We start from the raw sequence: 12,417 nt of genomic DNA, 5'->3' as shown, positions 1-12,417 counted from the left end.
ATCTACTAAAGATAAACATTGTAAAATCTGCAGGCCTGGAGAAATTAAACCCAAGAGTCCTGAAAGAGTTGACTGAGGATATCTCTGGCTCACAGATATTAACTTTTAATAAATCTTGAAATATACAAGAAATTCCAGAAGACTGGGAGAGTGCTAGTGTGTCTATATTCAAAAAGGGCAAGCACAATGACCTGGGTAGTTATAGGCCAATTAACCTAACATCAATTCCAGGCAAAATAATGGAAAATGTTGATACAGGATTCAATCAATACGTAATTTAAAGGATGGGAATATAAGTGATGAAAAATAGATGTTGTCAAGCAAACCTGATTTCAATTTTGATTAGATTACAAGTTTGGTTGATAAAGGTAACTGCATAGATGGAACGAGTCCCATATGAGGAGAGATTAAAGAGGCTAGGACTGTTTAGCTTGGAAAAGAAGAGACTAAGGGGAGATATGATAGAGGTATATAAAATCATGAGTGGTGTGGAGAAAGTGAATAAGGAAAAGTTGTTATTTACTTGTTCCCATAATATAAGAACTAGGGGCCACCAAATGAAATTAATGGGCAGCAGGTTTAAAACAAATTAAAGAAAGTTCTTCTTCACTCAGTGCACAGTCAACCTGTGGTACTCCTTGCCTGGAGAGGTTGTGAAGGCTAGGACTATAACAGGGTTTAAAAGAGAACTGGATAAATTCATGGAGATTAAATCCATAAATGGCTATTAGCCAGGATGGGTAAGGAATGGTGTCCTTTGCCTCTGTTTGTCAGAGGGTGGAGATGGATGGCAGGAGAGAGATCACTTGATCATTATCTGTTAGGTTCACTCCCTCTGGGGCACCTGGCATTGGCCACTGTCGGTAGACAGGATACTGGGCTGGATGAGCCTTTGGTCTGACCCAGTATGGCCATTCTTGTGTTCTTAACATGACTTACAGTCAGACACATAAGAAGCTCAATCTGTTTAGTTTATCAAAAAGATGGAGAGGTGACTTAATTGTTGAGTACCTTTACTGGAAGACAGTACTAGGTACTACAAGGCTCTTCAGCCTTGTGTAGAAAGGCACAACAAAAATGAATAGCTCGTAATTAAAGCCAGATGATTAGAGATAAGATATTAGTTTTTAAACAGTGAGAGTGATTAAACTCTGGAACAAACTATCAGAGGAATTGGTAGATTCTGCATCTCATGTCATCTCAAATCAAGACTTAAGTGCCTTTCTGGAAGATATGCTTTAGTGAAACCCTAGTAATCAGACTAAGTATAGGAGTAACTGTATTAAATTCTATGGCTTGTGTTATACAGGAGGTCACAATAGATGATTTAATGGTCCCTTCTGGCCTTAAAATATCTAATGTACCAATGCTGACTTATACATGACAGCAGTGCTTTTTGTGAGCAAGCAGGGAATTTTTCACTCCCAACCACTTTGACCATATAGCCCTTTGTATTGCCATCTAACTCTTAGTGCTGTCCGCCACGTAGCTGGCAAAAAGAATGTACTTACAGACAATTTACATCTCAGATTACAGACCCAAAATGAGTGGACTCTGCTATGGTCTATTGATCTGTAGTTATCTATCAGCAAATTTCTCTGCAAAAAGCAATAAAGCAAAGTTACCCTCAGTTTTGTTCCAGAGCAGGGAAGGACAGTAACTTAGTAACAAAACTTGTTTCTTTTTGACTGGAATAGAAACTGCAGTGTGATTACTCCCTCACCCCAATGACTGTAGTGAAAGATACAACAGTGCCTAACAAAATTTATTCTGACTGTTCTGATGGCTTTGGCTTGATCCAGGAGCTTCCATAATATCTACTAATGTTGCCAGACTTTGACTCAGGAAGACATTGTCATTCTGGAATTGTTTCATCTTTGCTGCTTGAGTCATGGGACATTGGCAGTCCGACTCAGCTCGCTCTGAAGTACTGAATACTTTAATGCAGCCCAGGAAACCATTTATATTGAAATGTTACTGTGATGGGATTGACCAGCATGGAAGGGATTAAGGAGCTGCTTTGGGCAAGAGTGGCCCTGCCCCCCCGCACAAATACAAATCATGCCAGAACTGGAGGAAGCATTAAAAGGAGGGGACTCCACTCAGATGGGGCAACCCTGGGAAAGGAACAGTCTGTTTGAGCTACTTAATTCCCAGAGAGAGGTCTGACAGGCAACCAACTCTCCATCCTTTCAGAAAGGAGAACATGAATCCCCTGGGCTAAGAAGGGGAAAGAAACTGAGACTTATACTGGAGTCCTAGCAGACTCTGGGGTAACTGATGCTGCCAAAGCCCTCTGAAGTAAGAGAGGCCAATATCCTGACTGACGCTGCCTGTAGGTTTTCTTCCTTTTCCTTTATGCTTTTATTTAACTTCATTTGCTGACTGTGAACAGTTTTGTTTTTCAGCTGGGACACTGACGGGAAGAAACAGTAGGCCTCAGCCAGACGTTTTAGTGCTGGAGCTTCTTGACGGACACACTTGCACTGACAGCAGGGGTGGGGTCAGTTGGACTTGTGCTCCCCATATAGCTCCTGCAGGGGACATTCTGCCAAGTTCAGCTTCGTGGCAGTTATTTCTAGAAATGGAAAGTTTTCCCTATTGGTAGCAGATAACACGCCACTACATTCTGCCCCCATATGAACTATTTTGAACTACAGCTTTGCCTCTGACGCTTCACTGCACCATGTACCAATGGGCAGAGTTTTCAGTGATCTCACTATCTCAAGATTCCTTAAAAGAATGATAAATGTCCTCCCACTGTTCAGGAAGCTTGCCTTGATATGGGAACTCATCTTGGTGCTGCTATCAGCATTAATGGAGGCACAACTCAAGCTTTTGGGAGAGTGTTCTTTATTTCACCTCCCATTTAAAGACTGCATTTTTAATTGCGGTAACATCAGTAAGAAGAGTTTCTGAGTCATAAGTTTTAATACTGATCCTCACTTCATTGTATTCCACAGGTAAGATGTTGACCTATTCTGCATCTCAGGTTTTTTTTACCAAAAGTGGTATCTGAGTTCCAGCTAAATCTCAGAGTATTGTGAGATGTCAGAAGGGCTTTGAATTCTTATTTGGAGAGGATTATAGCACTTAGGAAGTCTCTTAGACTGTTTGCAGCTTTTGAGAATTAGTTTAAAAGAAATGGTATGTCTATATATACACTGTGTCTAAGGGTCCGTTGCATTCCATGGATAATCTTGGATATGAACATTCAGTGAGGAGTCACTTGTGGACTGCTTGTCTAGAAGATTTCAGCAGTGTTAGAGGATAGATTCACAAGGGTGCATATTGTGGTAGGGTACCTCCTTCACCTCGTTGGCCTCAGTGTTTCTTCCTTGGTTAGTTCGGGGTCTGGAGTAAATCAGACTGACTTCACTCTGGTTTTATTTTTCCTTATTTACATGCTGGTTCTCACGATAGGCCCAAGAAGTTCTCTTAAGCAAAAGTAAAAAAAAACAAACTTCCTGCTCAACACAATGGGATTGGGCTACTTGGGTCGAGAAACATTGTACCCTTGACAGACCATCAGCATTACCAGGCCTGATTCCTGCCCTGTATTGCACTCTGAAATGGAAGGGTTGTAGTAGTAGGAACCTTATCTTATTACTCTTGCATTTTTCTCTTTTTTCCAGTGCATCCACTTGGGGAAGGGGGGGGGCATGGTCTGTAATGAAGGTAAACCTCTGTCCAAGCAGGTAATACCAGAGGGTTCCTATGGCCCATTTTACTGCAAGGCATTCCTTTTCCAATACAGTGTACCTTTATTCTCTGGGAAGGAGTTTTCTGCTGAGGAACTAGATGGGGTATGCTTCCTCTCCTATCATTTGAGAAAGTACGCCCCCCAACCCTACCTTGGAGGCATCCATTTGTACTATGAACTTTTCAAAGTCTGAACCACTGACTATGGGATTCCTGAATGACCCTCAGCTCCAACATCCTCTTAACTTCCTCACTGATCTCTTTTCTTTTAGTCTCTGGGATCTGAAATGGTTTAACCTTCACCTTTACGCTGGGATCTGTGATGACGTGGTGATGAGCTTCTATGATTCTGTCTGGCTTCTCTGGGAACACATCATGGTTCCAGTCATCATCATTTTGACTACCTCTATTCATTGTTAAGGGTCAATTCAGGAGATATTTTTATTTGTCCCCAAGGTTTATTGCCTTGGGGGGTTTATCTAGGGTGACCATATAAGCTCCACAGTCCTGCTAGGGCTTCAATAGATTGAGGTGGTAGATTTGCTTCTGGTGATCAGATTGTCAAATCGTATAGTCACCCTCCCCAACAGCTTTTTTTACTTTGTGTGGCCCCTGCCATTTGGCTAAGAGCTTGCTTTCTGCTGAAGGTACCAGCACCATTATCCAATCCCAAGGCTGGAATCTCTGGACCTTCGCTTGATGATTGTAATACGTCTGTTGGGCCTCTTGTGCTTTTTCCAGGTGTTCCTGCGCTATGCGAGTGACTTGGGCTATTCTGTCCCACATCTTCATCACATGTTCACTGACATTCATTCTCTGGTTAGGCTGTTCTTCCTAGCCCTGGTGGCAATGTCCAATATGGCACTGGAGTGGTGACCAGACAGCAACTCAAATGGGGAAAAACCAGTGGATGGCTGGAGTACTTCCCTTATCACAAACAATAGGAAGGGTAGTAAGGTATCCCAGTTTTTCCCATCTCGCCTCACTACTTTCACTACTTTACTCACTACCTCACTACTTTTTAAGCAGGTGGAAGGGGCAGGGCCCATTCATTTACCTATACACACTAAAGTTCATAATTTTGCTCTTAGAATTTTCTGATGTCACTTTTTAGTTGTAACACCGAGTTCTGTCAAGCATAATAGTGACAAACTTCCTTCTGTATCATAAAGTTGTTTTATAGCGAGTAATTCTGTTACTATTAGGAAAATATTAGCTGATTTTGTTTATGACTAAACTGTGGGTTACTAATAAACTACTCTATTTAATTTAGTTTTAAGATATACTGCAAGTTGCTCCTCTACAGTACTTCATGCAATAGCATGCAAAGATGTATATTTTCACTGGTTTAATGTTCCCATTATAAATATTTATACCTTGTTAATCTAAGCATAACTTCAGAAAACCAAATATCATATGAACTTTAGTATTTAAAATAAAAGCTACATTTTTTTTATTATTTAATCCCATTTTTTTTACATTTGCTATTTCTTTTCCATTTATTTCAGGTGCTGGAAATGGAGTGGGGAGGTGAATATTCTCTTGATTCTTCCAACTTAGATTGTTTGTTAAACATTCTTCCTGGGGACCTGGAGTTTCAACAGATCCTCAGTGACATTGATGAGAAAATAAAGAAAAATTCTGCTAGGTAACATGTTTTAAATGTTTCCTTTTTTGTCCAGTGTATCAGTAAGCCATTTACATTTCTAAAAGATTTGTTTCCTTTCCTCTTTTTGTAATGCTAACATAAAATATTTAAAGTTTATTTCACTACCAGTTTTGCCTTAATTCAGCCAACACCTGTGGTTTGGGGTTTTTTTGCCCCGGGGGAAGGGGGAGGAGGTTTCATGCCTTAGAAGATATTAGCTACCTTTTTATTTGTTTCTCTCTGCATAGCTAATATTAATAGCTTGAATCGTCACAGACTTCGAAAACAGTGAATTTGCTTTGATACAGAAATGGAGAGAACATATGTTTTCAGTGTTCTCAAACCTCAGACATGGTGCTGAGGTTGAGGGTGAGGTTTGCTTTTATTTTATTTCTTGGTAAAAGAGCTATGAAATTTGATACCCTTATATTCTTTATATATTGTAATCTCTAACATAATATAATGATTTTAAGAAAATGTATGTTTTGAATCCATAATGCTACTTCTAAATATTTATTCCTAAAGTGAAGAAAGCAAGTGACTCTATCGATGTTCATTATAAATAAGTAGAGCTGTCGATTAATCGTAGTTAACTCATGTGATTAACTTAAAACAATTAATCATGATTAAAAATTTAATTGCGATTAATCGCAGTTTTAATCGCACTGCTAAACAATAGAATACCAGTAGAAATTTATTAAATATTTTGGATGTTTTTCTACGTTTTCTTATATATTGTATTCTGTGTTAAATATTTGCACTTTAAAAATGATAAACAAAAGAAATAGTATTTTTCAGTTCACCTCATACAAGTACTGTAGTGCAAACTCTGTGTCCTGAAAGTGCAATTTACAAATGTAGATTTTTCTTGTTACATAACTGCACTCAAAAACAAAACAATGTAAAACTTCAGAGCCTACAAGTCCACGGAGTCCTACTTCTTGTTCGTCCAACCACTAAAACAAACAAGTTTATTTAAGTTTACAGGAGATAATGCTGCCCTCTTCTTATTTACAATGTCCCCAGAAAGTGTGAACAGGCATTTCCATGACACTTTTGTAACTGGCATTGCAAGGTATTTACGTGCCAGATATGCTAAACATTTGTATGCCCCTTCATGCTTCGTCCACCGTTCCAGAGGACATGTTTCCATACTGATTACACTCGTAAAAAAAATAATGTATTAATTAAATTTGTGACTGAACTCCTTGAGGGAGAACTGTATGTCCCCTGCTCTGTTTTACCCACATTCTGTCATACATTTCATGTTATAGCAGTCTTGGATGATGACCCAGCATGTTGTTCATTTTAAGAATACTTTCACTGCAGTTTTCAGAAAATGCAAAGAAGGTACCAATATGAGATTTCTAAAAATAGCTACAGCATTCGACCCAAGGTTTAAAAATCTTTAGTGCCTTCCAAAGTCTGAGAGGGCTGAGGTGTGGAGAATGCTTTCAGAAGTCTTAAAAGAGCAACAGTCCAATGCGGAAACTACAGAACCTGAACCACCAAAAAAGAAAATCAACCTTCTGCTGGTGGCATCTGACTCAGAGAATGAAAATGAACATGCATTGGTCCACACTGCTTTGGATAGTTATCGAGCAGAACTCATCATCAGCATGGACCCATGTCCCCTGGAATGGTGATTGAAGCATGAAGGGACATATGAATCTTCAGTGCTTCTTGCACGTAAGTATTTTGCGATGCTAGCTACAACAGTGCCATGAGAATGCCTGTTCTCACTTTCCGGCGACATTGTAAACAAGAAACGGGCAGCATTATCTCCTGCAAATGTAAATACACTTGTTTGTGTGAGCAATTGGCTGAACAAAAAGTAGGACTGAGTGGACTTGCAGACTCTAAAATTTTACATTGTTTTATATTTGAATGCAGGGTTTTTTTTACATAATTCTACATTTTTAAGTTCAACTTTCATGATAAAGAGATTGCACTACAGTACTTGTATTAGGTGAATTGAAAAATACTATTTCTTTTGTTTTTTTACAGTGCAAATACTTGTAATCAAAAATAAATATAAAGTGAGCACCGTACACTTTGTATTCTGTATTGTAATTGAAATCAATGTATTTGAAAATGTAGAAAACATCCAAAAATATTTAAATAAATGGTATTCTATTATAGTTTAACAGTGCTATTAATCGCTGTTAGTTTTTTTAATTGCGCAATTAATCCATATAAATAAGCCATTCTTTTGCTTATTCTAAAGCCCATTTTCTTATTGGAATAATAGCAGAGGACTTTCTAACTTGCATATGTTTTGGAGTACACTTTAAAGCATTACTTGTGGTAAAATATTTCATTATGATGAATGGGTAAATCTGTTATATTCTCTTACTCAGAAAAGATACACAAAATTCAGCTGTGTGAAATCTCTGAATAATTATTCAGAGGGATTAATCTTTGCTCTGCCTTGGACTTTCCTGTGGGCAGGTCACTTAATAGTTCTGTATCTCAGTTTCTATTTCTGTAAAATAAGAATATCTTCCTCATAGATGTTGTGTGGCTAAATACATTAATATTTGTAAAATACATGGAGATCCTTGAATGAAAGATGCTGAGTGCGGAAAGTATACTGGTCACTGTTTAAAAAGATAATATTTGCCCACTAATACGACAGTAATTTCTTGTTTTGAGGAAGAAACTGGAATTTTAGATACCACTCTGGGTAAATACTGGCTTTTTAACAGTAATGATTGTGTTGTTATTCCATAAACATCTGAAGTATGCAGCCAAAGCATTTCTGAGACTTCAGAGGCTATCTTTGATGAAGTGTGATTTAGGATTGTATAGCTTAATGAGGAGGCCCTCCTGGGTAGGAGGACTTTGTCCACTGCTCACAAAACTATCCACCTTATTCAGGAAGCAGTCCTCTATAATATGCACCCACAGAAGCTATACTTTACAGTTCTTTCTTTTTTGCTTAAGTTAATCTAGCTGAAAACTGAATTTTTATGACATCAGTGTATTGCTGTTTTTAACAAAAGGTAATACATTTCTTACAGGTTTATTAAAAATTTATTTAATCTTTACAAGAGTCAATGATAGTGATAATCCTACAATAGGGATAATAATGAAAATCTAGCAACTATAGAATTGCAGTCCCCTTCATAGTCCTATTCCCCAATCTGTTGACATCAGTGGAAATGTGGGGCATACTCAGAAAAGTCCAGTTGATGTCCTTACAGTGTCAGAAGTATCTGAAGTTTTAAGTTGCTCTGCATGAAATGTTACACATCCAGGAAGGCCACCATCAGCATTTTGGCAGGTGTGTATGACAATCTTTTGTTACCTCTTCTGCCTAAAAGGTGTGTAGTTTGTGAGGGGTTGGGCCATTTTTTGACGGCAGAAGTAAATCCCAGCTGTTTGTTGCTTTCACTATCACTTTATATCCATTCCCATATCAATTTACATTCTCAAGTCTCTTTCTCCCTCCCCCCCATTCCTCCCTTCCCCCCAAATAGTTGAGATTGTCTTTAGCAATTCTAGTTCCACAAATTAGAAGGACCTGCAGCTATGAACTTTGGATGGCCCAAAGAAGAGAGGCAAGGATTTTGTCTTCTGGATTGATAGCAGACTGTGGTATGATAGCAGTACAAGCCACTGATGCTCTTGCTGTAGAATTCTGAATTTCTACAGTCTTGTTTTTCAACAATAGCAGCTCAATCAAGAAGACCCTGAGCTTTACCAGATGTTATTTTGCATCTGTAAAATGTCGATTTCAGGAATGGAGAGGCGCTTAACAAAAGATGAACAACATCTGAGGTGACTTTTTAATTAAAAAGAGTATTGTATTGCTAATATATTATAGGAAATGAAATAATTTTTCAGTTACCATTGATCTTTGCAAGTAGTATGATAAGGAAGCTACTCTGTGCGGTATGTTGATGCAATTGGACCTATTGGTCTATTTTTCATCGGATAGATTTATGTTTTTATTATACTAAAGAGAATAAAAATAATAGTATACAGCATGTATATATAAAAAAATTAAACAGTATATGAAAATTATGATCCAGAAGTGTGTAATCACTTGTACACTGATTCATGGCCTTCCAACAGACCAACTTTTACAAAATTGTATGACATGACAAATAAGTTATGTTCCGCTCACCAACAGCAGTTGAATTACCTCCAGTATTTTTGTACTGTAATTGTTCTATTTTTCTCCTTGTGATATAAACAGGGGGAAAAAAGGAACATCTGTGCAATATGTTTTTTTCCCTAAGTTTTAAGAGAAAAGATGGTTAACACGTATGTAAGAGAACTTTCATTACACTTGAATTTTAACTTTATTTTTATAGCAGTTTATGAAGGCAGCCAATTTGACCAGTTTCAGTGCTGGCCAGGTTTGTGTGCCAAACTAAGCCTTGGGTTATTCTAAGGTGAAGTCATGTTTCACTTTTTCATTGTAGGCTGCCATTTCTCTCTCTTCATCTCCTTTCTCCCTACACACATTTGAACTTTATTATAAATGGGTAACTATTTTAATTGTCTAATATGGAGGTTTCAGAATTCTTAATACAGCTGATGTACAAATACTCTACAGGAATTAAAAGTTCAGCTGACATTGTATGATTAGCTTTTTTGTTGTTGTAATTAGTGGAACACCAGGAAATAACTGTATAGGGCTTGAAATCATGCTTATGATGCAGCTCTTCTCAAAAGTGACTGTGTAAATATGGCAAAATTAAATGCTTAGCAGATCTTTGTGTATTCAGTCAAGTCTGCTTACTTTAAGTGGATACATTTTTAAACTGCTTTTTACTCCTGATAGCTTTGCAGAGCTAGCACAACTCTATAAGAGTGAGGTAGATTTCGTTCCTTCTTCTGCATACACAACAGAATTATTTACTAAGATTCAGTTACATCTCTGCAACCTCATTGAAGACTATGGTTTTGGACAAGTGTCACTAAGGGCCCAATTTGGTCTGCAGAACTTATGCACAAAGGAGAAGGATTGACTCTCAGATTCCAGGTTGCGTTTGCTGTGGTGACAGTTTTAAAAAAAATATTTCACATGTAAACTGAACACAGTTGATGTGGAAATGGCAAACATGGATCCCTGCAACTCCATTTGTAGAGTCTCTTTTCAGAGAAGAACTTGACATAAAGCGTGGTTTAAGTTAAGTTTAAGTTCAGTGGTGACTGAACTGGGTATTCATTCATTTCAGTTAGCCTTTTACTGCTGACCTCCATCCGAGATTTTAACATGTTAATAATGATAAAACAAACAAGATTTGAAAGTAAGAATAGGCATCTTGCATTATCTTTCTCTGTTGTAAGTCCTGTTTACCTGTGTTTCTTTGCCCCACCTTACTGTGTTATGTTTAATTTAATTTTTTCAGCTCCTCAGGACAGATATCTGTTACTGTTTTCTAAAAATCACCAGACATACTTATAACTGCATAACTAACAAGGCTTGGTTGACCAGAGTGGACTGCATTAAAACTGGATTTAAAAAGAATGCATATGATGGCAAATCAACTCTGCTTAAAAAATCCCAAACCAATAGGGTAAGCTAGTTATGCCCCTTTTGTTGGGAGTGGAAGGAATATATACATCTAGGTGGCTATAAACATATACCCAAAAAAAACCAGTTAACAAAACATCAGAAGTATAACAAAAATGAAAAGTTATTCACCTGTGTGAAAGCTCAGGGTTTTATCCTAGATCTATAGCTATGGGTTCAGAGCCTAGCCTTCTTCCAGGAGTCTCCTCCTATTCCAGGATCAATTTTATGGCAAATCCATTAGCCACCAATTTAAGCGTAAGCTTTTAACCATTTGTTTTCTGGGAAGAAAGTGGTGGACCCAGTTACACATTGTAGTCAAAGCACGCTCTGAAGTTTCTACATAATACTGTAGTTGAGAGAATGTTTTTTAACTACATATGTCAAGCAATTAAAAAAATTAATCATGATTAATTGAACTGTTAAACAATAATAGAATACCATTTATTTGTATATTTTTGGATGTTTTCTACATTTTCAAATATATTTATTTCAGTTATAACACAGAATACAAAGTGTACAGTGCTTACTTTATATTTATTTTTATTACAAATATTTGCACTGTAAAAAACAAAAGAAATAGTATTTTTCAATTCATCTAATAGAAGTACTGTAATGCAATCTCTTTGTCATGAAAATTGAACTTACAAATGTAGAATTATGTACCAAAAAATTACATTAAAAATAAAGCAATGTAAAACTAGAGCCTACAAGTCCACTCAGTCCTATTTCTTGTTCAGCCAATCGCTCAGACAAACAAGTTAGTTTACATTTGCAGGAGATAATGCTGCCAGCTTCTTGTTCACAATGTCAGCGAAAAGTGAGAAAAGGCATTCACATGGTACTTTGTAGCCAGCATCACAAGATATTTACATGCCTATTCTCACTTTCTGGTGATATTGTAAGTAAGAAGTGGGCAGCATTATCTCCTGTAAATATAAACAAACTTATTTGTCTTAGCAATTGATTGAATGAGAAGTAGGACTGAGTGGACTTGTAGACTCTAAAGTTTTGCATTGTTTTGTTTTAGAGTGCAGTTATGTAACAAAAAAATCCTAAATTTGTAAGTTGCACTTTCACAGTAAAGAGATTGCACTACAGTACTTATATGAGGTGAACTGAAAAATACTGTTTTTGTTGATCATTTTTACAGTGCAAATATTTGTAATAAAAATAATAATATAAAGTAAGTGGTGTACACTTTGTATTCTGAATTGTAGTTGAAATCAATATATTTGAAAATGTAGAGAAACATTTAATAAATTTCAATTGGTATTCTATTGCTTAACACTGTGATTAATCGTGCTTAATTTTTTTAATCGTGATTAATTTTTTTGAGTTAATAGTGTGTGTTAACTGCGATTAATTGACAGCCCTATTTTTAATTTGTTTGTAATATCCTTTTGCCTGGTCCACACAGGCTGGACTAACTATGTTAGAACACAGTGTGGACACAAATAAGTTTAAACTGTACTTAAGCAAACTTATTAAACTTCTTGAAAACCTTGTGAAGGTGCTTAGGGACATGCCATCTTAA

General features: G+C 37.0%; 1 protein-coding gene across 9 annotated transcripts in view; it reads left to right on the top strand.

The window, feature by feature from the left end:
* The window catches only part of KIAA0825, a 417,931-nt gene that overhangs the window by 77,605 nt on the left and 327,909 nt on the right, over positions 1–12,417 (top strand). For 6 of the 9 annotated variants that reach the window (XM_084628507.1, XM_084628498.1, XM_084628502.1 and 3 more), the window contains one exon: positions 5,211–5,350. The exons of 1 other annotated variant lie outside the window; for it this stretch is intronic. In XM_084628507.1, the coding sequence (XP_084484633.1) occupies positions 5,220–5,350 (131 nt within the window). In that variant the 5' untranslated portion in view covers positions 5,211–5,219. Of the gene's footprint in view, positions 1–5,210; positions 5,351–10,753; positions 10,885–12,417 lie in introns of those variants that run through there. 2 more of the 9 variants (XM_084628508.1, XM_084628505.1) reach the window with 2 other exon arrangements.

This window comes from Lepidochelys olivacea (genome assembly GCF_965140295.1).
Source record: "Lepidochelys olivacea isolate rLepOli2 genome assembly, chromosome: 5".
NCBI classification, from domain to species: domain Eukaryota; kingdom Metazoa; phylum Chordata; order Testudines; family Cheloniidae; genus Lepidochelys; species Lepidochelys olivacea.
The sequence above is the reverse complement of the archived record's forward strand: the minus strand, read 5'-3'. Positions and strand labels throughout refer to the sequence as shown.